Source organism: Cervus canadensis, chromosome 1 (assembly GCF_019320065.1).
Source record: "Cervus canadensis isolate Bull #8, Minnesota chromosome 1, ASM1932006v1, whole genome shotgun sequence".
Taxonomy (NCBI): domain Eukaryota; kingdom Metazoa; phylum Chordata; class Mammalia; order Artiodactyla; family Cervidae; genus Cervus; species Cervus canadensis.
Genome location: NC_057386.1, coordinates 106,764,401 through 106,791,771, shown reverse-complemented (window position 1 = coordinate 106,791,771; position 27,371 = coordinate 106,764,401). Strand labels below are relative to the sequence as shown.

The 27,371-nt window shown below is 44.5% G+C and overlaps 1 protein-coding gene across 1 annotated transcript in view; it reads left to right on the top strand.

Annotated features, from left to right (window-relative positions):
* The window catches only part of TMEM132B (transmembrane protein 132B), a 229,058-nt gene that overhangs the window by 176,168 nt on the left and 25,519 nt on the right, over positions 1-27,371 (top strand). Inside the window, exons 4-5 of the mRNA XM_043489046.1 lie at positions 11,144-11,182; positions 11,234-11,338. Coding sequence (XP_043344981.1) covers positions 11,144-11,182; positions 11,234-11,338 — 144 coding nt within the window. The remainder of the gene's footprint in view (positions 1-11,143; positions 11,183-11,233; positions 11,339-27,371) is intronic.

The following is a 27,371-nucleotide window of genomic DNA, read 5'->3' as shown; positions in this document are numbered from 1 at the left end:
CCATACTGTGAAGCATGTGGGATCTTAGTTCCCTGATTAGGGACTGAACCCCTGCCCCCTGCATTAGGAGTATATGGAATCTTAACCACTAGACTTCCAGGAAAGCCCCAGCACTAAGCTTTACCTCAGGAACAGTTTTTCTCACGAGTGCCATCAGATCTGGTTTCAATTTTAATTGAATAGATGTCATTTACTTGCTGGGTCTCTGGCAAATGGAAGTTGTGTTAAATTTTAATTTAACACAAGTAGCTCAAGTTGGTTGAGAAGGTCCCCCTCCTCCACCATGCCCCAGACAACAAAGAAACACTATTTACACATTACAGTTATAATTAAGGACGTGCTAATAGTTAAGTAGAGGAATGAATTGGAGAAAGCACATATAATTGCTATTCAGTGTTGGAGCTGAGAGGTGTGAATAAGCAGGACCCACCTGAACTGGGGGAAACGGAAGAAGCAGGAAAGCCTGAGGGTGGAACTTAATCTCTTTGCTCTGTCTGCCTCCCTGCCTACCTCCCTCGTTGTTGCTAGGACTGTCTCTGTGTCTCCAAGCTTCGTGTGTGCTGTCGCACCCTCTCTGTCTGGTTTTTTTCAGACTTAGGTGTTTTCTTTGCTTTTTCTCTCTCTCTCTCTTACTCTCTGTTTTGCTCAGTTCCCAGGCTGTGTATTCTCTCTTTGACTCTCACATCTTTTTTTTTTATTAGTTGAAGGCTAATTACTTTACAACATTGTAGTGGTTTTTGCCATACATTGACATGAATCAGCCATGGATTTACATGTGTTCCCCATCCCAATCCCCGCTCCCACCTCCCTCTCCATCCCATCCCTCTGGGTCTTCCCAGTGCACCAGCCCTGAGCACTTGTCTCATGCATCCAACCTGGGCTGGTGATCTGTTTCACCCTTGACAGTATGCTTGTTTCAATGCTGTTCTCTCAGAACATCCCACCCTCGCCTTCTCCCATAGAGTCCCAAAGTCTGTTCTGTACATCTGTGTCTCTTTTTCTGTTTTGCATATAGGGTTATGGTTACCATCTTTTTAAATTCGATATATATGCGTTAGTATACTGTATTGGTCTTTATCTTTCTGGCTTACTTCACTCTGTATAATGGGCTCCAATTTCATCCATCTCATTAGAACTGATTCAAATGAATTCTTTTTAATGGCTGAGTAATATTTCATTGTGTATTTGTACCATAGCTTCCTTATCCATTCATCGGCTGATGGGCATCTAGGTTGCTTCCAACTCTCACATCTTTGGAAGGCTTCAGCTACATTTGCAATCTTCCAGCACCCCAGGCAGTGCAGGGGGGTCGCAGGAAGAAAAGAAACCTGCTCCCTGTCCCATGGAGTTTAGTCTCTTCCTGGCTTTAATTGATTCAGTCCCCATTCCCTGTAGAACCTCCCTCCCTACATGAAGATGTAGGGATTCCCCCACTGGTATCCTGTTGTGTCAGACCTGGAGATGAACATGACTGTGAGACCCACTGCACAAACCATCTTCCCTGTATGTGGCCCCTAATCATGTACATTAAGTAGCATTTTCCACCTCATTCTCTTGGTTGCCTGGTGTAATGAGATTGCCCTGGCCATTGGGTGATGCCTGATAGAAGTTCCTTCCAAATAGTTTCCGCCTCTTCCCTCAAAGCTCCCACCCAGGAGATGCCTGGAGAGTGTTTTCACAGACACACATTTTACTGACCCTCTCTGAGTGCTATCCTGTTTGAGATAACTATCCTCGTGTTAGTCAGGGATTCACGAAGAGCTGGGTTTTGAAAGCACTTACTGCTTTGTGGATAATAAATGGTCAGAACCCAAAAATAGCCATCAAGAGGGGAAGAACTGGGCTGATTTCAGAGTTATATAATACAACAGTGGGATTGAAAACCATCCCTTCAGTTGGAGCCAACATCTTGCTTGTCTCTGAGCGAAGTTTACACCTGTCTTGCCGTTTTAGGTGTCAGTAGTCAAGGTGTCTGAACACAGAATAGGGTCAGAGTCCTGTTTAGAGACTGGCATCCCTGTGCCAGGGGCCAGAGGATGGAAGAGTGTGATTCAGAACCTTATAAGCTGGGGGAGAGGCTGGAATGGAACATACCAGAAGTCACACATGGTCATGGCTTGGGGCTTTGGGGCTACTTGGATATTTCTACTAAAATGTAATCTTCACATTTGTATAACATCTTTTGATAAGTTTTAAAATCAAAGCCTTTACAAATCTGTCTTATATCCTTAAAGCTTTTGAGTGAAGCCAAAAAATGGATTGTTAGCTTTATCCTACAGGTGAGGGGCTGGGAGTAGAGCTGACAAGGCAGCCTGGGCAGCGGGCTTTGGTTCATATCCTCAGCTGGGATGCTCAGCAGAAGAGTGATTCTGGCCAAATAGAGGAACGCTTTCCAGTAGTCATGTATGGATGTGAGAGTTGGATGGTGAAGAAAGCTGAGCACCTAAGAATTGATGCTTTTGAACTGTGGTGTTGGAGAAGACTCTTGAGAGTCCCTTGGACTGCAAGGAGATCCAACCAGTCCATCCTAAAGGAGATCAGTCCTGGGTGTTCATTGGAAGGACTGATGCTGAAGCTGAAACTCCAATACTTTGGCCATCTGATGAGAAAAACTGACTCATTTGAAAAGACCCTGATTCTGGGAAAGATTGAAGGCAGGAGGAGAAGGGGACGACAGAGGATGAGATGGTTGAACGGCATCACCGACTCAAAGGACATGAGTTTGAGTATACTCTGGGAGTTGGTGATGGACAGGGAGGCCTGGTGTGCTGCTGTCCGTGGGGTCACAAAGAGTTGGACATGACTGAGTGACTGAACTGAACTGAACTGAACTTCTAGCTTTGGTTTCCCTGTTTGTAAAATAAGAATGAAAATAGTAATCCTTCAATAGGGATATTTGAGGATTAAATGAGATTAGTAAGAGCAATTAATACTTATCAAATGTTTATGATGTACCAGATTCTACTCTGTACTGCTGTTTTGTTATTAGATGTTAATTCATATTTTACTATGTTTATTGTAATTATGCATTATTATGAATGGATAATGCATGTAAATCATTTATCACAGTGCTGGACACTTAGATCTAAGTATTTAAGGAAATTATTTGTCCTAAATTATGTTTATTAGGCACTTATCACATCTTCTATCTTTATTCACTGATTTGTTTTTATTGTTGGCTCTTTTGGATTTTCATATTATTTAAAACTTTCCCAGGGACTTCCCTGGTTGTCCAGTGCTTGAGAATCTGCCTTCCAACGCAGGGGACAAGGGTTCAATCCATGTTCAGGGAACTAACATCCCACTTGCCACAAATAAGACACAATACAGCCAAAAAAAAAAAAAAAATTAAAAAAACTTTTCTGTGAGTCTGAATAAATGCATTTTCCAAATACTCTCACCAAAATTCCCCAAATATTAACATTTTCTTTATACAAACACACATTATTACTGTTTCCATGAAATATTTGAGAGTTGTACACATGTTGATCCTTTGTCTGTACACACTTCAGTGTGAATTTTCCCCAAACTTTTTTATAAATAGAGTGAAATGATAAAAATCAGGAAATTAATATTGATACTAAGAACTATGTGGTCCCCAGACCTTATTCAAATTTCATCGATTGTCCCACCAACACTTATTAAAGTAAAATAAATGTATTTTTTTCTCTTTGGGGATCTAATCTAGGATCACATATACCTTTGTTGTGTCTCTTATTTTCCTTTACTGTGGAAGTTTCTCAGTCTTTGTCTTTCAGGCTATGATATACTTGAAATATACAGACCAGCTATTTTGTAGACTGCTTCATAATTTGGATTTGTCTGCTGTTTCTTTATTATTAGAGTCACTTTTTTTGTGGAGAGGAGAGCACTTCAGAAAATGTTGCTTCCTCTTCAGGACATACGACATCTCTTTATCTCATTCAGTTCAGTTCAGTTCAGTCACTCAGTCGTGTCCGACTCTCTGTGACCCCATGAACCGCAGCACGCCAGGCCTTCCTGTCCATCACCAACTCCCGGAGTCTACCCAAACCCATGTCCATGGAGTCGGTGATGCCATTCCCGCCATCTCATCCTCTGTTGTCCCCTTCTCCTCCTGCCCCCAATCCTTCCCAGCATCAGGGTCTCTTCCAATGAGTCAGCTCTTCACATGAGGTGACCAGAGTATTGGAGTTTCAGCTTCAGCATCAGTCCTTCCAATGAACACCCAGGACTGATCTCCTTTAGGATGGACTGGTTGGATCTCCTTACAGTCCAAGGGACTCTCAAGAGTCTTCTCCAATACCACAGTTCAAAAGCATCAATTCTTAGGTGCTCAGCTTTCTTCACCATCCAACTCTCACATCCATACATGACTACTGTAAAAACCGTAGTGATGTTATCTTTGATCACATAGATATGATGTATCTAACTTTCGGTATCACAAGGTTACTTTTTTTCTATTTGAAATGAATAAGTCTCTTACACAGAGGTACATTGACACTCTACGAATATCCTCTCTCTTATCATACTTTTAATCATCAGTAGCATCAATACATGTATGATTGTATGATTCCTACAATGATAGTAATAAATGGTGGTTGACCAATGATATATTCTAATTTCATCATTCTTTTTTACGTGTATTAGTGGGACTTTTACCCCATGGGTGAGGTTTTCTTTCTACTCTGTTTGTTTATGTCAGTATGGATTCAATAGCTTGTTACATATTATATATAATATATATTAAGTTATATTATTATGATTGGCAATTACACTTATTTGTAGTGTTATAAAATTGTTCCAGGTTGGCCACTGGAAGCCGTTCAAGCTGTCTCCCTGGGTCCTTTGATATTTGTTTTGATCACTTTATTACCTTCTGGGTGGACAATATATTTTAGGCTCACTGTCTGGGTACTTTCTGACCCTCAGTCCTAGAATCACCCATTTCTCTAAGGAGCTGTTTCCTTTCTTGAAGAATGATGTTTAGAACTAAAGTCTGGGTCTCGGTTCAGGTCAGTTCAGTTGCTCAGTCATGTCCGACTCTTTGAGACCCCATGAATCACAGCATGCCAGGCCTCCCTGTCCATCACCAACTCCCGGAGTCCACCCAAACCCATGTTCACTGAGTCGGTGATACCATCCAACCATCTCATCCTCTGTTGTCCCCTTCTCCTCTTGCCTTCAATCTTTCCCAGCATCAGGGTCTTTTCCAATGAGTCAATTCTTAGCATCTGTTGGCCAAAGTATTGGAGTTTCAGCTTCAACATCAGTCCTTCCAATGAACACCCAGGACTGATCTCCTTTAGGATGGACTGGTTGGATCTCCTTACAGTCCAAGGGACTCTCAAGAGTCTTCTCCAATACCACAGTTCAAAAGCATCAATTCTTAGGTGCTCAGCTTTCTTCACCATCCAACTCTCACATCCATACATGACCACTGGAAAAACCATAGCTTTGACTAGATGGACCTTTGTTGGCAAAGTAATGTCTCTGCTTTTTAATATGCTATCTAGGTTGGTCATAACTTTCCTTCCAAGGAGTAAGCATCTTTTAATTTCATGGCTGCAATCACCATCTGCAGTGGTTTTGGAGCCCCCAAAAATAAAGTCTGACACGCTTTCCACTGTTTCCCCATCTATTTCCCATGAAGTGATGGGACCAGATGCCATGATCTTAGTTTTCTGAATGTTGAGCTTTTAGTCAACTGTTTCACTCTCCTCTTTCATTTTCATCAAGAGGCTTTATGTTCCTCTTCACTTTCTGCCATTAGGGTGGTGTCATCTCCATATCTGAGGTTATTGATATTTCTCCCAGCAATCTTGATTGCAGCTTGTGCTTCCTCCAGCCCAGCATTTCTCATGATGTACTCTGCATAGAAGTTAAATAAGCAGGGTGACAACATACAGCCTCGACGTACTCCTTTTCCTATTTGGAACCAGTCTGTTGGTCCATGTCCAATTCTAACTGTTGCTTCCTGACCTGCATACAGGTTTCTCAAGAGGCAGGTCAGGTGGTCTGGTATTCCCATCTCTTTCAGAATTTTCCACCGTTTATTGTGACCCACACAGTCAAAGGCTTTGGCATAGTCAATAAAGCAGAAATAGATGTTTTTCTTGAACTCTCTTGCTTTTTCGATGATCCAGCAGATGGTGGCAATTTGATCTCGGTTTCTCTGCCTTTTCTAAAACCAGCTTGAACATCTGGAAGTTCATGGTTCATGTATTGCTGAAGCCTGGCTTGGAGAATTTTAAGGATCACTTTACTAGGTGTTGATTGTTAAGCCATCATTGTCTGTATCTAAGTTCTCTCAGTGAATGGAACTAGAAAAATCATATTACATACCCATACCTACATTTACATACATATAAACATACCTACACCTGCATTTCCCAGGAGTTCATGCTGGTGTTTCTAATTCTGACTCATGACCACACAGTTCACTCTTCTTTCCATTTTTAAACTCAACTTCTCTAGCAATGAGAAACCTGGCTCTCATTATCCAACATACATTATTTGCTCCATCCTACAGTACACTTTCCAGTACTCTTGCCTGGAAAATCCCATGGACAGAGGAGCCTGGTGGGCTGCAGTCCACGGGGTCGCTACGAGTCGGACACGACTGAGCGACTTCAGTTTCACTTTTCAGTTTCATGCATTGGAGGAGGAAATGGCAACCCACTCCAGTATTCTTGCCTGGAGAATCCCAGGGACAGGGGAGCCTGGTGGGCTGCCGTCTATGGGGTTGCACAGAGTCGGACACGACTGAAGCGACTTAGCAGCAGCAGCAAAGTACACTGAAGCAGTTTTGGAATTGCTAAACCATACTGCTGTGGAAAACAAACCTAACTAGAATTCGATATGTGTTTACAGTTATTTTTATCTTTAGTCTGAGAGTGTATAGTCAGAATAATGTGCTGAAAAGTTATATACAACTCCTAGATTTTCATAGCTGAAAACAATGGAGTTTTATTCTTTAAAAAAAAAAAAGATGAGAAGCTTTCAGAAATCATTAGATGTTTTCTTAAGCCCATTAACTTTTCCTTGAGATCTACACAAAAATTCTGTTTCGATATGTATATATGTGTCGGGGGATTGTGTAATTTCCTTGGTTCTGTCTCATCACAACAAAAATTTGAAGTGATGGACCAGCATTAAAGCCCTCGGATAGGCCGTGTCACAGCTCTTGGGCAGATCAGTGTTACAGCTCCATGTTGCAGCTCAGTTTTATTTAGAAAATAAAGGAAAATACATCCTCGAGGCATGAGGGCATGCCGACCCAAAAGACACGAAGAGAAGAGAGAGACCCCCCGCCCTTTGGCTCCTCTTTTTATGTTTTTTCCTCCTCCCGCTGAGCTTGCCCTGTGTAAATGGGGCTAACCAGGAGTGCTGTTTGCTCTACCTGAGGTCCTCACTCCGGTCCTCGGATCTTCCTTAGTTCTGTTTTGGCGGGCTTTTCCCTTCCTTGTCTTTTAGCCACTGCCATTCTGCACTCCTTTTTCCTATTCTAACTACCTAACATATGGATAAGACATTTTTTTTATTGAAGTTTGATTGATTCACAGCATTATGTTAGTTTCAGATGTTTAGCAAAGTGATTCAATTATACATATGTATTTTCAGATTTTTTTCCATTATAGGTTATTATAATACAAGATACTGAATATGTGTGACATCGTATGGTATTTGTCCTTCTCTTTCCGACCTCACTATGTATGACAGCCTCTGGGTCCATCTGTGTTGCTGCTGCCCTTCCCTAGTTTGTTGTAGTTGTTGTGGGAGTAGTTTGTTTAATGACTTTTGTGAACAAATTCTTTAAAGTTTATATTCTTTGTTGCACGTGGCCACTGAATTCTTTGTTTGGTTAGCTTGGTGGTCAGCCAACGATTGGACAGGGATTTCCTTAGGCATCTGGAATCAAAGTGTCACCATCTTTACCAAGGTCTTCTTTTTAAAAAATTTTATTTATTTTTTGATTTTTGGTCACACCACATGGCATGTGGGATCTTAATTCCCTAGCAGGAATTGATCTCACACCCCCTGCATTAGAAGGCAGAGTCTTAACCCCTGGTTAACCCCTGGACCACCAGGGAAATCCCACAAGGGTCTCTTTGAATGTGTTGGGACACACTTTCAATCCTCAGTCAGGCATTAGACAGCTCTGCCTTAGCTTTCACTTCCTGCTTCTCTATAATGTCAAAATCAACCAGGGGCAAGAGCTGAGAGCCTTCTCAGGTCTTCCTGGGCATGCACACAGTCCTATGTATAAGCATAGTCTTACAGATTCCCCAGAATATGTGTTAGCATTTCAGAGCCCCTCTGGCAATTCTGTTCCTCATCTTTTCTTTTTTTTTTTTTTTCCTCATCTTTTCTTACTGAACTTTTTGATGAGTCTGCTGTTTGTCACAGCTGTCATCCACTGCTTCAGGCAGCTAGCTATGAAATTAACTAATTGCCTGTAATTGCTTTAAACAAATACCTTTAGTAAAAAGCTTTTCACAGAGTAATATTCCATGGTGTATATGTACCACAGTTTCCTTATCCATTCGTCTGCTGTTAGGCATCTAGAGAATGAACTCAGAGTCAGGTCAGATACAAAAAGTTTTGCAAATGAAATTTTCTAGGAAATACCAGACAAGTCAAGTAACGGCAATTCTTTGGGAATGAAATTTTGAAAGATCTCCATCCCTGATCTGCTCTCTTCCATGGCTTTCAGATAGTGGTATTTTTCTGTGAAAGTGGGCTATCATTTTTCAAAGCTAACTACTGAGCTGGACAGTAGGGAATGGGAGTAAATCAAGTTAAAACGCCACGAAATTCTGTTTTTACCAAGATTCAGTCATTTTTCTTGAATAAATGCTCTCTTGACTGCACAAGCCTTTGTTTTATTTCTCAAGTTCTGAAAAAGTGGATTTTTACTTTTTTGGCCAATTTTTAAATTTCTTTCACAGACGACTTTTCACATGTCCTTACTTTGCCATTTTTATAGATGCCACACTAATGTGCCACGTTAATGGAAACTTATCTTCATAAAGGAATATAAATATGCTCTCAAGACATAAAACCTAGAGCTGGAACAAATAGGAACAGAACTAAAGAGGAGCATTTTGATAGGTGGTGAATTTTTAGCAATCTCTGGCACCAGGGGATGATTTAAATGTAATATTTAACAAGACAAATTGCTTTCTCATTGTGCCAGAGGCAGGTAGAAATTGCCTTTGGGATTTTTGAAAGGCTGTTTGTTGGTGGACACTGGAAAACATGGTTGCAAAAATCTCAGCCACACATGAGAAAGCTAAAGAAGGAAATGTGGTTGCAAATGTATTTGAAATAAAAGCAACAAGCTCTGAAGATTGATTGTGATTTGTTATGAAACATAAAATCACCTACCTTGAAACCCAGTTTGGGAAAATTATTATAGTGTCTTTAAAGGCTGTGAGCTTCTTCAGGGTAGAGACTGATATTTATTTTTATCTTTTCTCTTTCCCTAGAACCCAACATGGTGTCTAATCTCTTGTGTACTAGTCAAGACTTTCAGTTGCAAGTGATAAAAACCCAATTAAAACTGGCTTAATAAAATAGTTTATTTTGTATCTCTAAATTTCCAAAGATAACGGACACAGATGTAGCCAGATTCAGGAACCCAGAAATTGTTCCCAGGAATCTGTTTCTTTTTCTTACTGTTGTCTTTGATTTCCTTTGGGTTTCATTCTTGAATCAGTCTTTTTGGACATGGGGCTAGAATACCTTGATGGACCACATTTGGTTCATCTGCTCATTTGTGAAGCCTGATTTAATGGCGTGGGTCAGCACCATCCAAGTCACATTCATGGATAGGAGAGTGGGACCCTTGGGGAGTTCACAGCCTAATGAGTAGCCAGAGATTAAAACGTAAACACAAAATAAATATACAGTGACAGCTATGGTTATTACCTTGCAGGACAGACTAGATGCTACGACAGATGATAATACAGTGCTAACTCACACTGTAACTGGCAGAAAAGCCCCATTTCTCAAAAGAAGTGGACATGGAAGGATGTCCATGAAGGATGGAAGCAACAGTGAGGCATATTTGGGGTTGGAGAGCTCTGCGTATGTAAGGGCAGAAGGCATGAATGGGGTTTACTCTTGGAAGAACTGAAAAGACCCCTTGAGGCTTGACTAATGACGGACAGCAGGAATGGGGCAAGAGGGAACTAGGGAGGTGGACGAAGTTCAGGTCCCTACACATCTGTGAGTTTGGACTTCATCTTAAGAACCCTAGGATGCTTTCAAAGAGTTTTAATCTAGGAGAGAAATTATCTGAATTCTATAAAAACTTAAAAAAAAAATTTCCGACTGCTCTGAAGACTGTGGACACAGGAAGGTCAGTTAGGGGCCAGTGGTAGTTACTGAGTGGGGGGATTCTCCTTCCATGGAGGAACTGATCCTGGAGTTGACAGGATATTGACAGATGAGGGAGCTTCCCTGGTGGTCCAGTGATTAAGAATCTGCCTGCTAATGCAGAGGACAGGTTGGATCTTGGCTGGGGAACTAAGATTCCATCTGAGGCTGGGCAACTAAAACTCCAGTCCACCACAGTTACGGAGCCAGAGTGCTCCACAACTAGAAAAGCCCCCTCACCACCCAGTGCCGCTGCAATTTAAAAAAGGAAAAAAAATAAAGAATTTGACAGATGGGAGATAAGTTAGGAAGACAGAACCTACAAAACTATGAGTGATGTCAGAGGAGGAGAGAAATTAACATGGTGTTGGTTTCACGATACCTGAGCTTGGCTGGGAAATTTCTGGGGGTGCTTAGTGGTTTGAGGAAAGACGGTGATCTTGGTGATCATCTCGGGTTGGTGATCATCTCAGGAGTGTGGAGGCTTACAGTCTGCCTCCAGTTCTCTTCTGCTCTGTGTGCTGCTGTCTTTTCTAATTTGAAACTAAAATGAAGGCTGTGTTCACTATGTGAATAAGCTCTGAAAGTACAGCATCGTTTACCAAAGATTTGGCCAGTATCAAAAAGGACGCTTGCGCTGTGTGTGAGGGGTGTCTGGAGGGCACAGACATTTTTTTAAATTGTAGAGCAACTGCTAAGGTCGGAGGTAGCTTGATGGTCACTCCTCCTGGGACTCACGGGCGTGCCTGTAGCTGACACAGTCCTCTTTTCTCTTGTGCAGGACTCGGAGGTTCTGAACACGGCCATTCTCACTGGAAAGGTTGTTTCAGTTCCCGTCAAGGTGGTGGCAGTTCATGGTCTCACTGGAAAGGTTGTTTCAGTTCCCGTCAAGGTGGTGGCAGTTCAAGAGGATGGTTCGGTGGTGGACGTGTCAGAGGCTATGGAATGCAGGTCTGCGGATGAAGACGTCATCAAGGTACAACAGGTTTTACTTCCAGATGCGCGTTTGGTCCTTTCTTTCACGTTCTGTCACACGGCTGCTCTAAGCATCCCAGGCTCCCAAGGGCAGAACCTGAATGGGGTTGCTGATGGGGAGCAATAGGGATGCTGAGGGGGGAGTGATGGGGGATACTGATGGGGAGCGATGGGGATGCTGAGGAGGGAGTGATGGGGATGCTGATAGGGAGCAATGGGGATGCTGATGGGAACGATGGGGGTGCTGAGAGGGGAGTGATGGGGGTGCTGAGAGGGGAGTGATGGGGGTGCTGAGAGGGGAGTGATGGGGATACTGACGGGGAGCGATGGGGATGCTGACGGGGAGCGATGGTGGTGCTGACGGGGAGCGATGGGGATGCTGAGAGGGGAGTGATGGGGATGCTGATGGGGGAGCGATGGGGGATACTGATGGGGAGCGATGGGAGTGCTGATGGGGAGCGATGGGGATGCTGAGGAGGGAGCGATGGGGGAGCTGATGGGGAGCGATGGGGGTGCTGATGGGGAGCGATGGGGATGCTGAGAGGGGAGCGATGGGGGTGCTGAGAGGGGAGCGATGGGGATGCTGATGGGGGAGCGATGGGGGATACTGATGGGAAGTGATGGGGGTGCTGATGGGGAGCGATGGGGTTGCTGATGGGGAGCGATGGGGATGCTGAGAGGGGAGTGATGGGGATGCTGATGGGGAGTGATGGGGGTGCTGATGGGGAGCGATGGGGATGCTGATGGGGAGCAATGTGGGGGTTTTGAGGAGGGAGTGATGAGGGTACTGATAGGGAGCGATGGGGGTGCTAAGGAGGGAGTGATGGGGATGCTAATGGGGAGTAATGGGATGCTGATGGGGAGTGATGGGATGCTGATGGTGAGTGATGGGATGCTGAGGAGGGAGCAATGAGGGTGCTGATGGGGAGCGATGGGGGTGCTGATGGGGAGCGATGGGGGTGCTGATGGGGAGCAATATGGGGGTTTTGAGGAGGGAGTGATGAGGGTGCTGATAGGGAGCGATGGGGATGCTGTTGGGGAGTGATGGGGTGTTGATGGGGAGTGATGGGGATGCTGATGGGGAGCAGTGTGGGTGCTGAGGAGGGAGTGATGGGGGTGCTGAGGAGGGAGTGATGAGGGTGCTGATGGGGAGTGATGGGGTGCTGAGGGGGGAGTCATGAGGGTGCTGATGGGGAGTGATGGGGATGCTGAGGATGGAGTGATGGGGTGCAATGGGGGTACTGATGGAGATGATGGGGATGCTGATGGGGAGCAATGGGAGTGCTGATAGGGAGTGATAAGGGTGCTGAGGAGGGAGCAATGGGGATGCTGAGGAGGGAGTGAGTAATGACAGGGACTCGCCTGGGATCAGAGGCATCTGGGCGTGCTGTTTCCCTCCCCCGGGATGGAGGAGGGGGCCTCTCTTCTCCTTCTTTTTCTCATAGGACAGTATTTTCCGAAGTTTAGCAATCTACCTGCCATCTTCTCAATTTTTGCCAACTTCCTGTGCCAAATAATGTAATTTACTCAACATATTTTCTTTAAATGCCTTACTTTTTCAACATTAAATATCTTAAATGTCTCACTAGAAGACAATAAAATCCATTGTAAAACCCATTAGCTTGATGTACTAATTTTTTCTTAATATACGTGAAAATAAATAATGATTAACTTTTTAAAAAGTCCATCCCTGTGCCCCCAACTTCGCTGGGGAATCAGTGGGACACAGCTCACAGTTTGGAGAATCAGGTCATGGATTATTTCTGCTGCATTTTCCGTCCAATTAGCTGGATTTATGGCTCCAAATTCAGCCAGGAACCAGCCCATGATTTTTTTTTTCCCATATTCTTTGCAGGGGTCTGTTTGAATCACTGAATTCAGAGTTTCTGCCAATTTTTTCTTGGCTCACTGGTTGGCAGTTTCCTTTTGCAGCTCAGAACCCCAGGAGAAAGGACTTCCATCTTTAGAGCCATCCTTTCTCCTTTAAGCTGCTAAGGGAGCTCCTAGGTCCTGTGTCTTCATTAATTTTAAAAAACACAGTAATGCTGAATTCTGCTTTCTTTCCATTCTACTGGCTGCTGTTCAGAAGTTGAATGAAACTTGGTCTTCATCTAAAGAACTTTGAGATGGACAGAAAATCCTGCAAGGGTTTCCCTGTGGTGGACAAGATCTGGGAGGGCTTGATTCCTTCTCATGGTGACCTGCAGGAAGCTATGCCTTAAGCCAGAGATGGCTTTTTTGATAAGGAAGAATTGATGTGCGTTCTAATTAAAATTAAGAAAAAATTAATCTTTAATCCTGGCAGGTCTTGGACTCCATGGGCAGGTTTGATTAAACAAATCTGAAGCCTTCTATATTCAGACTCTAGAAAGATCTGAGCCAAGTCATACAAATTCATCTGCGGAGAATGAGAAAATATTGATTCATTGTCCTTGGTTGCCTTTGACAACACATGTTATTTACCATCCCCCTCCCCATCATTCCAGAAAGGAGACATTAGTGATGGCGCCTGGAGATGGCATCTGTGTGATTATGCCACCATGGGCTCCAACGGATGGCTCAGCTTTGTAGTCCCCTCAGCCACATCCCTTCCTGAGAGCCTGCTATGGAGCCCCCCAAAGCAGGACCCTCACTCTCCTGTCCTGGAGAGCTCTACCCTACATAGGCAAGGCCAAGTTCATGGTTCCCATTGTTGCCTTGTACTTGGTTACTTCCCCTTCCCAGAAATATACTAAGATTATCCTCTGTCCTACCTGATAGAGGAATTGCTTTGGGAAGCAGTAGTTTTTGGTTCACCTGTCACTTTCGTGGCCACATGAAGGTGGGATCTTTCTTCTAGCAAATTGTGGCCTGATCTTGGCAAACCAGAGCGTGCACATCACGAAGCTCAGAGCTGCCATAATATGTTTTTTTTGTAGGGGAGCCCAGGCTCTGTTGCAGATTCCGGGGCCTGGCTCAGTGGAGGGGGATTCATTAAATGGCTGTGATGCACTTGTCACAGCTCTCATGTCAATATTTGTCGTGCATTTTGTCACAACACTAAGGTGTACAGTGTCATCCTCAGAGCTGTCCTCTGGCCTCAGCATCACCCAGGGGCACCCCAAAGATGTGGATGTTCCTTGAGAGACACCCTTGGTCTGTGGAGGGTTATTCTGTCACTTCTTCATGGTCCAGGAGACTCTGTGTGCCTCCCCAGGGAGAGCTGTGCAGGTTTCACCAAAGATCGTCACGTGATGGAAATTCTGAGTGTTGGGATGGTGACTTAGGTAAGGGAGAAAGAATGAATTTAGAAAGGTGTCAATTGTGGTGATGTCCAGTTGGCTTATTTGACTTGGGACTTTGGGGCAACTGAATCTGAGAACATAAAGGATTTTAAAGGGCTGGAACCTTGGCAAGATTGGAAGGGATCAATGTCACATTGTAAGCTAACAACTACTTCCATGTTAAAAACAAAAATAGAAGATGTGTATTAATTGTGTGTGCATGTGTGTGTGTGTGTGCAAGAAACCGTGGCGCTTTTGTTCACAGTGAGATCTGATGAACCAACTGTATTTTTAATGGACGCATAGTTGGTTTACAATATGATATTAGTTTCGGGTGTACAGCATGGTGATTCAGTATTTTTACAGATTAAACTCCATTAAAAGGTGTTACACGGTCATGGCTCTGATTCCCTGTGGGACCACCTGTCTGAAGAGACTGCCGCAGGCTGATATAATTTTTGTTGGCATTAATGGGTGTGTGACCCCGGAACAGAGGCCCCGGGCGGGCAGACTGGGGGCTGCATCTGATTCAGGGGTGTGCCTCTGCTTATTTAGTTCGCTGCCACCCTGTAAAAATTGGCTAATGACATAGACACCTGGATTTCCAGGTTCTTATGAAACTCACAAGGTCAGGTGGCCCTGGGCCCACACTGCTCCCTGTGACCCTCGACCTGGAAGTGACCAACGGATACCCCTGTGTGTCAGTCCCTGCCCCCAGATCAGCACAGTCTCCAACCCTCCCTCTCGTCTCCCTGACAGAGGCAGAGGGACATCTGTGATTTCTCACTACACTTGTGCTGTTGGTTTTCTAATAGTAGGTTTCAGAGATAAGGGAGCTATTTCTTATCCCCTGGTCTCTATAAGTCACGGGTGATAGATGTCACTTGTCACTCTGATAGAGAATTCCATGTCTTTCTAGGCAGAAGAGGAAAGCTGGAAATTGGATTGTGTTCTGTCAAACAGTGTCTGAGGGGCTGAGAGTCCTTGAGATCAAACCGCAGGAGAAATGATTGAAGGAAATGTGAGTGTTGAGCCCGGTGATGAGAAGAAAAGGCCCAGGGAGAGGTGAAGAGGAGGATATGGCAGCTCTTTTGAAGTCTTTCAAGGACCATCCTCTGGAATACGGAGTAGATTTGTACTTTTTAGATTCCAAGACTGGAAGTCAAAAGGGAACTGCTTGGGCTCAGCATAAATAAAAATAATGCAGAGCGAGTGAGTTTTGGGGGTTGGTAAGCTTTCAGACAGGTGATGTCAGTTCAAATGCTGACCCCATGGGGAGCACCTTTATGAACTAGTAGTAAAGTATCATTCGAAGTATCATTCCTGTGGCTTTCCCATCATGAAGTCAGTTGATAATTGACTTTTTCTGAATTTGAAAGACTTTTGTTTCCATCCTCATAACCTGGAAGGCCTATGTATCCATTTCCTCTTGGTGCTGTAACAAATCAACATGAACTTAGTAGCTTCAAACAATGCACATTTATTATCTGATAGGATGGGAGGTCAGGACCCTAAAATGGGTTGCTTGGCAGGGCTACCTTGCTTCTGGAAGCTCTAGCAGAAAATCTATTTGCCTTTTCCAGCTTCTGGAGACTGCCTTCATTTCCTGACTATGGCCCCCTCTTCCAAGTCAACACTGTAGCATCTTCAAATCTCTCTCTCTCTGACCACTAGTTCCATCATCACCTCTGTTTCTCTGACTCTGACCCTCCTGCCTGTCTCTAATAAGGACCTTTAGGCTCACCTGGATAGCCCAACTCCGGGCTCCCCACCTCTGGGTTCCAGAACCGGTACCTCCTATCAGATCAGCAGCAACATTAGATTAGAAACACAGTGCACAATAAACATAATGTGCTGAATCATCTGAAACCATCCCCTCCACTCCTGGTCTATGGAAAATTATTTCCCATGAAGTTGGACCCTGGTGCCAAAAAGGTTGGAGACCATGGACCCAGATACTCCTTTCATCTCAAGGTTCTTTTCTCAGTTACATCTGCAGTCTCTTTGCCACATGTATTAGTTTCCTGGAGCTGCCCTAATAGGTTCCCACAAACTCAGTGGCTTGAAACAACATAAGTTTGTTCTCTTACAGTTCTGGAGGGTGGAAGTCTGAAATCAAGGTGTGGCCAGGGCCTCCCTTCCTCCAGAAGCTCTAGGGGAGGATCCTTCCTGGCCTCTTCCAGCCTCTGGTGGCTCCAAGTGTTCCTGGACTCGTACCCATATCCCTGCAGTCTCTGCCTCTATCTTCACATGTCTTGCCCTTGTGTCTCCGTGTGACCTTATTCTCCTATAAGGGCACTTGTCATTGGATTTAGGGGCCATCCTAATTCAGAATGATCTTGTCTCAAGATCCTTAGGTTAATTATATCTGCAAAGACCCTGTTTCCAGGGACTTCCCTGGTGGTCCAGTGGCTAATACTCCAAGCTCCCAATGCAAGGGGCCCCAGGCTCACTCCCCAGTTGGGGAACTAGGTCTGCTATGCTGCAATGAATATCGAGGCTCCCAGGTGCCTCAGCTAAGACCTGGCACATCAAATAAAATAAATAAATAAAGAAGTATGTTTAAAAGACCCTGTTTCCAAATAAGGTCACATTCATGGTGCCAGGGGCTAGAACATGCATGTATCATTTTGGGGTCACAATTCCACCCCCCATGTAAAGTGACATATTCTGAAAATTAAGATCTGGACAGCTCTGGGGGTCTTTATGCTGCCAGAAAGGCTTCCCAGGTGGTGCAGTGGTAAAGAATCCTCCTGCCAGTGTAGGAGATGCAAGATACACGGGTTCGATCCCTGGGTCGGGAAGGTCTTCTGGAGGAGGAAATGGCAACCCATTCCAGTACTCTTGCCTGGGAAATCCCATGAACAGAGGAGCCTGGCAGGTTTCAGTGTATGGGGTCACCGAGAGTCAGGTATGATTGAGCAATTGAGCAGCAGCAACATGCTTTCAGAAACAACACATTTTCTGTTCTTTGCTAAGTTTCTTTAAAGGTCTTCAGAGAAAGGAAGAAAAATGCAATTTCCATGTTGTAATTATGATTTAATCTTTGAACGTCTATCTTCCTGACTAAGTGATGGCCTCCTGTTTTCATCTGTCAGTAGTTGTATTGTTTGTCAGCGAGCTGTGGTCTCCAGAACCACAGAAGCCTGGCGTACGTCACCAGCAGGCGATGAACTCTTTCACGCTTGGAGAGAAATCAATGTAAACTCACGCTGATCTTGAAGAGGGTACCCTCCAACTTTTGGCTGCAATAATTAAGTTTCCAGCCTTCTGATATCAGCTGGACTTGCAATAATGAGATGCTAAAGGCCTCATAAAAGGGAATTAACATTTTAAAGCCTTCTGTGCCCCAGGGAAGGTCTTTATTTCCAAACTTGGTCTGCAAAGGGCAAGGGTAGGCAGCAGATATGCTGTTGAAAATAAAACATAAAGTTTTCTGCTGCTGATGTGGGTTCACTAAACAGAGCCCAATGTCACCTCTGGACGATGCAGGAAGCTTCGAGAGAGCAACTGCATTTCTTAGATTATCAGGTAGCCCCTGCAAAATGCTGTGTGACCTGATTTTCTTAAGTGGTTGGATTCACAGAGGCATGAGGTAGCAGGGTGGGCATGTCCTGAACATGATCCTTAGAGAGGTGGTATGAATTGATGCCACTGAACCAGAGACATAACGATTCAGGTGGAGGGGATTGGACAGGTGTGGTAGGTAGTGGGATCTGCAGGCCTGGGGTGAAATCCTGCATTGGTGAGCTTTGCTTTGTTTTGGTTGCAAGTAATAGAAATTCAAGGCTTCCCAGTGCAGAAGACACAGAAGACTCGGGTTCAGTCCCTGGGTTGGGAAGATCCCCTGGAGGAGTAAATAGCAACCCTCTCCAGTTTTTCTTGCCTGGAGAATCCCATGGACAGAGGAGCCTGGCAGGCTACAATCCATGGATTTGCAAAGGGTTGGACATGACTGAGCTACTAAACAAAAACAACAATAGAAATGCAAATCCAACTATCTTAAGCCAAAAGGGAGAAATATTAATACATTGACATGCAACCAAAGAAGCCATGATGACTTGAGGTGAAGGTGTATCCAGAGATACATCTAGACTTGATTTCTCCCCTTCTCTCATTTCTACCTTCCTCTGTGCGGTTTTGTGCATCTTTTCCTATTCTCGTGCTGCTTCCTGGGCCCAGCAACCCTCGCCACTTCCTGTATCTGGAGAAAGCGCGGTTGTCTTCTGGACTTGGGTCAGGTGCACCGGCCCTGTGCTGCCACCTTCTTCCTGCCGCTCTGCATCTCCAGCGCACATCCCCTGCCTCATGCTGCAGCCTTCGCCTTCTGTCCCCCATGTAGACATGTGTGTAGGGACTCAGTGCATTGTGTGTCCTTGTGCGGGTGGCAGGCTTGCCCCTTGAGGGCAGGTCCATGTCTTACTTCTCTTCCTGCCCTGAAGCGTCTGTTAGAAGGAGCAGTGACAACCACCACAGCCCATGGTGACACTATGCCAGACTCTGTTCCCTGATTTTAAACACATTATAGCCTCCAGTGTACCTAGCAGCCCCACAGAGTAGGTCCCAATATTATCCCATTTTGCAGCCCAGAAAACTGAGGCTGGAGAAGTTTAAGTGTCTAGGTTGTGCATAAATATTAGTACATTTCGTGTCCAAATATATGGTGTGGAAAAGTAGATAAATAGTCCCTTCCTACTTCTTCTCATTTAAAGACAGAATTAAAGACAGATGTTTCTGAAAATCCAGATTTTTATGCTTGATGTGACTTTTAAATGTTCGCACATCATCCAGTTGAAGGCATTCTCACCTTCTCCATGTGTCCTGTGCTGTAGGAGCAGGTTCGCTAATGAAAGATGGGGCCTGGTCACAGGTGAGAGTGGGGTTGAGGACCTTGTGGGGACCCCATGATGGTGGTGAAGTGGGTTCAGAGCAGTCTCTCTGCACTGACTTACCTTGAAAGGGTCCTTGTCTCCATGGGCTCCAACAAGCTTCCAGAGAAACCCTCAGATGGATCCTAATTTTATCAGGAGATGGAGAGAAATCCTAGAGTGGTTTAAGCCCATTTCTCTCTCTTTCAGCAACACTTGGCAAACATTCCTCCAGAAAACACTGTTCCTCTATTTCTGGGCATGAATTTCCTTCCCTTCACCCATCACCAGGAGCCAGGCAGCTAAGAATAAGTCGTCAGGCAGCTTGGATGTTATTGCCTAATTTTGTCCTTCTTTATGCTGGTAATTTGGACTTTTATTGTTCCATCCTGATGGGAGATGTGTCATATATTTCCTGTTGGCCAGAGGATAGCTATTGCTACATCCCCAACCTTTTGTTCCATCAGCATCACTCTGATTTCAATATTAATTAGATCTTTTGTTCCTTTCTGTCTTTAGCATCTCTAATGAAGAACTAACATTCTGGAATTGTTTTGGCGCCACGCGGAGAAACCCTGGAATGAGCCAGAGTAGGTCTGTGAGCCTACCGACTTCCTCCCTCAGTAAACACGCCTGCAAGCTTCCTTCTCCTCTGTGGGCCACCTCTCACCTCTCCTCTCCATCAAGCCCTGCTGAGGGCAAGGTCCTGGTGGTTCACTGGGGTCTTGGGTCTGTGACTGTATTATCAGTATCAAGTAGGGTTAACAATGGCCCCAGTGCCTCTGTCTCCTGGCACATTTATCCTTGATGTTTTGGAGCTGAGTTTGCAATTTCGGCTCCTACCAGGAGTTTTGATGATGGGCAGAATGTATCTGCTTTATATTCAAATTCATTGAGTTTCCTGGAGAAACTCAAATCATTTAATGCAATATATTTAAAAAATTTTAAAAATTTATACAATTTTTAAAAGTTACTTTCCATTTACAAAACATTGGCTATATTCTCTGTGTGGTACAATGCAGCCTTGTGCCTCTCTTTTTAAAAATTTTTATTTATTTATTTGACTGTGCCAGGTCTTAGCTGGGGCACAAGGGATCTTCCATCTTCATTGCAGGACATTGGATCTTTAGCTGCAGCATTGCAAACTCTTACTTGTGGCATGTGGATTCTAGTTCCCTAACCAGGGATTGAATCCATGCCCCTGCGTTGGGAGTATGGAGTCTTAGCCACTGGACCACCAGGGAAGTCTGGAGCCTATCTTATATTAAATAGTTTGTACCTCCCACGCCGCAGCCCTACGTGTCCCTCCTCATGCATTTGAATAAACTTTAGAAGTGATGCACAGGGCATTGAATTATTGTTGCAGAAATGAAGATCACCCAGTTGGTAAGTGCCAGGCCTGGGGTTTGACCTTGGGCAGCTTGACTCTGAGTCTGGGCTCTCAGCTTCGGCTTTACAGACAGCTTCCCAATTTCAAGGGAACTTAGCCCCATTGGCGGAGAAGGCAATGGCACCCCACTCCAGTACTCTTTCCTGGAAAATCCCTTGGACGGAGGAGCCTGGTAGGCTGCAGTCCATGGGGTCGCTGGGAGTCGGACATGACTGAGCGACTTCACTTTCACTTTTCACTTTTATGCATTGGAGAAGGAAATGACAACCCACTGCAGTGTTCTTGCCTGGAGAGTCCCAGGGATGGGGTCGCACACGAGTCGGACACGACTAAAGTGACTTAGCAGTAGCCCCATTGGAGTGGTTCAGTTCAGTTCAGTTCAGTCACTCAGTCGTGTCTGACTCTTTCTGACCCCATGAACCGCAGCATGCCAGGCCTCCCTGTCCATCATCAACTCCCAGAGTCCACCCAAACCCATGTCCGTGGAGCCAGTGATGCCATCCAGCCATCTCATCCTCTGTCGTCCCCTTCTCCTCCTGCCCCCAATCCTTCCCAGCATCAGGGTCTTTTCCAGTGAGTCAGCTCTTCACATGAGGTGGCCAGAGTATTGGGAGTTTCAGCTTCAGCATCAGTCCTTCCAATGAACACCCAGGACTGATCTCCTTTAGGATGGACTGGTTGGATCTCCTTACAGTCCAAGGGACTCTCAAGAGTCTTCTCCATAGTTCAAAAGCATCAATTCTTTAGTGCTTAGCTTTCTTTATAGTCCAACTCTCACATCCATACATGACCACTGGAAAAACCATAGCCTTGACTAGACAGAACTTTGTTGGCAAAGTAATGTCTCTGCTTTTTAATATACTGTCTAGGTTGGTCATAACTTTCCTTCCAAGGAGTAAGCGTCTTTTAATTTCATGGCTGCAGTCACCATCTGCAGTGATTTTGGAGCCCCCCAAAATAAAGTCAGCCACTGTTTCCACTGTTTCCCCATCTATTTGCCATGAAGTGATGGGACCAGATGCCATGATCTCAATTTTCTGAATGTTAAGCTTTAAGCCAACTTTTTCACTCTCCTTTTCCACTTTCAACAAGAGGATCTTTAGTTCTTTACTTTCTGCCATAAGGGTCATGTCATCTGCATATCTGAGGTTATTGATATTTCTCCCAGCAATCTTGATTCCAGCTTGTGCTTCCTCCAGCCCAGTGTTTCTCATGATGTACTCTGCATAGAAGTTAAATAAGCAGGTGACAATATACATTGACGTACTCCTTTTCCTATTTGGAACCAGTCTGTTGTTTCCATGTCCAGTTCTAACTGTTGCTTCCTGACCTGCATACAGGTTTCTCAAGAGGCAGGTCAGGTGGTCTGGTATTCCCATCTCTTTCAGAATTTTCCACAGTTTATTGTGACCCACACAGTCAAAGGCTTTGGCATAGTCAATAAAGCAGAAATAGATGTTTTTCTGGAATTCTCTTGCTTTTTCGATGATCCAGAGGATGGTGGCAATTTGATCTCTGGTTCCTCTGCCTTTTCTAAAACCAGCTTGAACATCTGGAAGTTCATGGTTCATGTATTGCTGAAGCCTGGCTTGGAGAATTTTAAGCATTACTTTACTAGCGTGTGAGATAAGTGTAATTGAGTGGTAGTTTGAACATTCTTTGAAATTACCTTTCTTTGGGATTAGAGTGAAAACTGACCTTTTCCAGTCCTGTGGCCACTGCTGAGTTTTCCACATTTGCTGGCATATTGAGTGCAGCACTTTTACAGCATCATCTTTCAGGATTTGAAATAGCTCAACTGGAATTCCATCACCTCCGCTAGCTTTGTTCGTAGTGATGCTTCCTAAGGCCCACTTGACTTCACATTCCAGGATGTCTGGCTCTAGGTGAGTGATCACACCATGGAGTGGTTAGGGTGCTTATTTCAGGGGCAGGGTTCTCTCCTCTACTTTGAGATTATCTGCACATTGACCTTTTTTATGCAGATCATGAGGTTAAGATTTATCTTCCAAAGATTAAACTGTAGCTTCTTTTTCTCTTAAACATTTCAAATGTGTAGAGGGAAATTTACTTATGTTGGGAACTGGTGAACATAAAAAGAAATCCCTGGACTTTCCTGATCGTCCAGTGGCTAAGATTTTGTGCTCCAAATGCAGGGGGTCCAGGTTTGATCCCTGGTCAGGGAACTAGATCCCATATGCCACATGCTGCAATAAAGATGGAAGATCTCACATGCTGCAGTTAAGACCTGGCACAGTCTAATAAATATATAATGTTTAATTAAAAAAAAAAAATCCAACAAAGAAGAGCTAGAACTAACTTCTTCAGCCAAAAGCGACTAGTACAGCACAGACTTGATGGGCATGAATGAGAAAAATCTTTGGAGAGTTTCACACATTTTCCCCTGAATATGGAGGTGTCTTGCACGAACAGTTTATTACTGTATTATTGATACTTATCCCTAGTCCGATATGGACTTCGGGGAAGTAACTCTGCCTTTAGCAGTTGGTGGAAATACAAATTCTGTCTCAGCCAGAAACAACGGAATGGGATTTTTCTGGGACTGGATGGTCTGGATTACGTGTGTTTGCTCGCCTGCTCAGTCACTCAGTCATGTCCGACTCTCTGTGACCCACATGGACTGTAGTCCACCAGACTCTGCTGTCCATGGGATTTCCCAAGCAAGAATACTGGAGCGGTTTGCCATTTCCTACTGGAAGAGATCTTCCTGACTGAGGGATTGAACCCACATCTCTTGCACCTCCTGCACTGGCAGGCGGATTCTTTTACCACTGCACCACTTGGGAAACCACTGGATTATGTGGCCGCCTATTAAACAGATGGACTCTTATCTTATCTCTTCTAATCCATTTTCAAAATCAATGGGCTTTCAGCAGGAAACAATTATTTATATTCTTATACTCAGTGTATTCCTTCTATCTTGCTCTTGGATTAGTTTGCCAAGGAAACATTTCAGGTTTAACTTGAAATGTTAAGAGACAATCTCAGATTTCAAAGCTCTGCTTTTGACTCCTATTTCTCTCTGCAGAGTTGCCTTAACCTTCTTAAAGGACCCCTCTTCAAATATTTCAGATATTTTTGACCACTTCTAAAGCTCAGTTTAACAGGCTCTTTTTAAAATGAAAGGCCCCAGCCCAAAGCGATTGCCCTAACGTAGTTATCTTTTAATGCTCTGGACGCCAGAGCAGTTTCCATCATCAAGGATTTCGGCCATGTCACTCCTCAAGGGATGTGTTCAGAGAGGTGAATGTATCCATGACTTCCTGACATCCTTTGTGTCTGACACTTGATAACTATTTGGGTTACACTCTGATGACTTCTTTTCCTATGTGCACAGTTGTAGGAAGACTAGTCCACGGCCGTGTGCTGAGACTGGCTGTGTGTCTGAAGCCCACTCATGGGGACAGTGGATTTCCATGTGGCTTTTTAAAAAAAGAACTTTTTAAATTTTGATTTTATTTGGCTACATCAGGTCTTAGCTGTGGGCCAGGGATCAAACCTGCATCCTCTGGTTTAGAAGGCGAAGTCTTAACTACTGGATCACCAGGGAAGTCCCTGCATGTGCTTTTGACAGCCTTCTTGAGTGACAGAATAGTGGTGAGAATCTTGAAGGATTTTCCACTTTGATACCAGTGCTTGCACTCTGGTCCAGGTTGAGACAGGAGGGACTTTGGTCAAGGACGTTGGGCCAAAGGATTTTGGTTTCATAAATAGGATGTAAATAATATAGAATAAACAAAACGTGTAGTAGGACCCCACTCCCTAGCATGCACCAATCCAGACATCACTAATCCATCCCCCACTCCTTCCTTCTACAGCCCCAACTTCTTGAGCACAGGTCCCTTGAGCAGCCACTATGGAGTGATTTGTAGTGACAAGTGAGACAAACCTATTTCCTACTTCTGATAAAGCCTGTGGGGGAACTAGCAAATGTTTTCATAAGAATTGAGGAGCATGCTAATGAGGCCATGATATGGACCTCAAAATCTGATATATTGGAGGAAAACGAAACAAAACACAGTATTTCTGTGCCATTGCACTACATCCTAGTGATTTCGGGGACATGTAGCAGTAAGTAGCAGCTGGAAGCAAGACCTTAGCTCCCTGATTGGGAATTGAACCCTGGTTGCCTGGGTGGAAACCAGGAATCCTAACTGCTAAATGACAGGGGCCAGTGGCTGGAATCTAAGTCCCAATCCTAGTCTACCCCGAAAGGAGGAATCAGACAAGAAGACAGAAGGTATAGAGGAAAGTATATTATTTATTAGAAAAGCAGAGTACATGTGGAAATATCCATGGGTGAACTCAGCATGAGAGTTGCTTGAGTCAAGCCTTTGGGAAGTTAAAATCCTTTCTAAGGGGAGGAATCTTCCAGGTCTCTGTCTTCTTCTTGCCCAGTCATCTTCTTTGCATGCATGTATGCTAAGTTGCTTCAGATGTGTCCAACTGTTTGTGACCCCATAGACTAGCCCACCAGGCTCCTCTGTCCATGGGATTCTCCAGGCAAGAATACTGGAGTGGGTTGCCATGCCCTCCTCCAGGGGATCTTCCCAACCCAGGGATCAAACCTGTGTCTCTCATGTCTCCTGCTTTGGCAGGTGGGTTCTTTACCACTAGAACCATCTGGAAAGCGCCATCTTCTTTGACTCCCTGGCTAATTTGTCTCAGGACCCTCCTCCTGGGTGTGCTCACACACCTCTTAGTCAAGATGGATTTCATTGCAAAGGCATATGGAAGGAAAATAGCAAGACTTACTATGGTCTGGCATCCCCTGCCTTTTTGACCCTGGGGAGACTTTTTCACACATGTAGCATCTCCCTTGCCCCAAGCATGGAAAATGTATGACCTCTTGCTCCTAATAGGGTCTGGTTCCTCTCTTTTGTACCCAATATCTGGTTATCTACCCCACTCCTGTGGTTGTTTCTTGTATAGAAGTGCAGATCTTGAAATGTAGACAAGAGTCCAGTCATAAAAAGGTAACCCGGAGCCCATTTGTCTCTTACCTCAAGAAATGTAAACAGGGGACTGATAGTGAGTGTCCAACCTGGAGCCCGTCTTTTTCTCAGGCCAGGAGGTGTGAACAGGAGGCGAGTTATAAATATCTAGCCTGGAGCTTGTCTATCTCCTGTCTCACTATCATTGTATCAGGATGTCCTTAGGCCAAAGGTCATAAAACGATAGTTCGTGGGTGCTCAGTCATGTCTGACTCTTTGTGACCCTGTGGACTGTAGCCCTCCAGGCTCCTCTGTCCATGGGATTCTCCCAGGCAAGAATACTGGAGTGGGTTGCCATTTCCTTTTCCAGGGGATCTTCCCAACCCAGAGACCAAACCCGAGCCTCCAGCATTGACAGGTGGATTCTTTAGCACTGAGCTACCTGGGAATCCCATAAAATGATAGGCTTTGAGGCAAATACAGTCCCCAAGACAAGTCTCCACACAGAGCAAAGTATTTTTAAAATGTATTCTTAGATGTCAGCGTTCAAACATTAGTAAATTTCACTGAACCCTGGGTTTTCCATTTCTCTTGCAAAGTCAGAAGATCTCTACACACAGCCCTGACATTCCCGCATGGCAGCAGAAGGCTCAGGGGAGTGGGAGCTGACCCCTTTGAGCGGGGCTTGGGGTGCTCCCTCGAGTTTTTCACAACCCGCGAGTTCTCTGTCTTTCAGAGAAGACCTCCTTTCCTCGTTTATGTCACTTCCCTGGGCCCAGAGGGATTGGATTTTTGTGTCAACCCCCATCAGCCTCCAGAGAAGCTCCATCATCCCAGGCTAGTCGTGCTGAATTATATGGATAAACTGAATTCTATTACAAATATCTTAGATAAATAAGTTGTATTGAGTGAGATGTATTAGATTAGTGTATTAGATGCAAGTATTGTAATTTATTGCTCACGTAGGTAGAGGTTTTCATGAGGCAGTCATTTAAGAACAGCTGTAATTTCGCCATGGGGGCTACTTCTGTGTTTTGCTACCAGTCTGGAAATTTTTATATCCAGGATTTTAATCAGCCCATGTCACACTGGCAAGGACTCCGAGATGATCAAGGGGATGAATTCCAGGGACTTCTGTGCTACCGAGGCATTGCTGCGCTTCACCGCTCCCTCTGTGACTGGCTCAGCCTGGCTAGGCTCTGAGTCGCCGTCCCTCTCTGGAAATCTCCTCTGAGAAGTCTGGATAACCCAGCCTTTTCTTGGCAGCTCTGAGCCAATCCTGTCTTTGCCAGATCTTAGGTTGGGCCTTTCAACCTCCGTCTTTTCCACATTCAGATTTTGGAGGAATTGGTGATGAGGTCATTGTTGGCATTTTCTTTTTCCCTTCCCCTGGAGTCTCAGAGACTTAAAACAAAAAAAAAAAACAACCTCTCAACTACTTCTTTTTATACGTTGAGTCCCCAATTCACAGCATGCTTTGATACAAAAGTTTCTCAGGGAAATCTTCAGAAGTACTTTCAAAATCAGTTTGGAAAACACAGACCCTGCAGATTTCTCA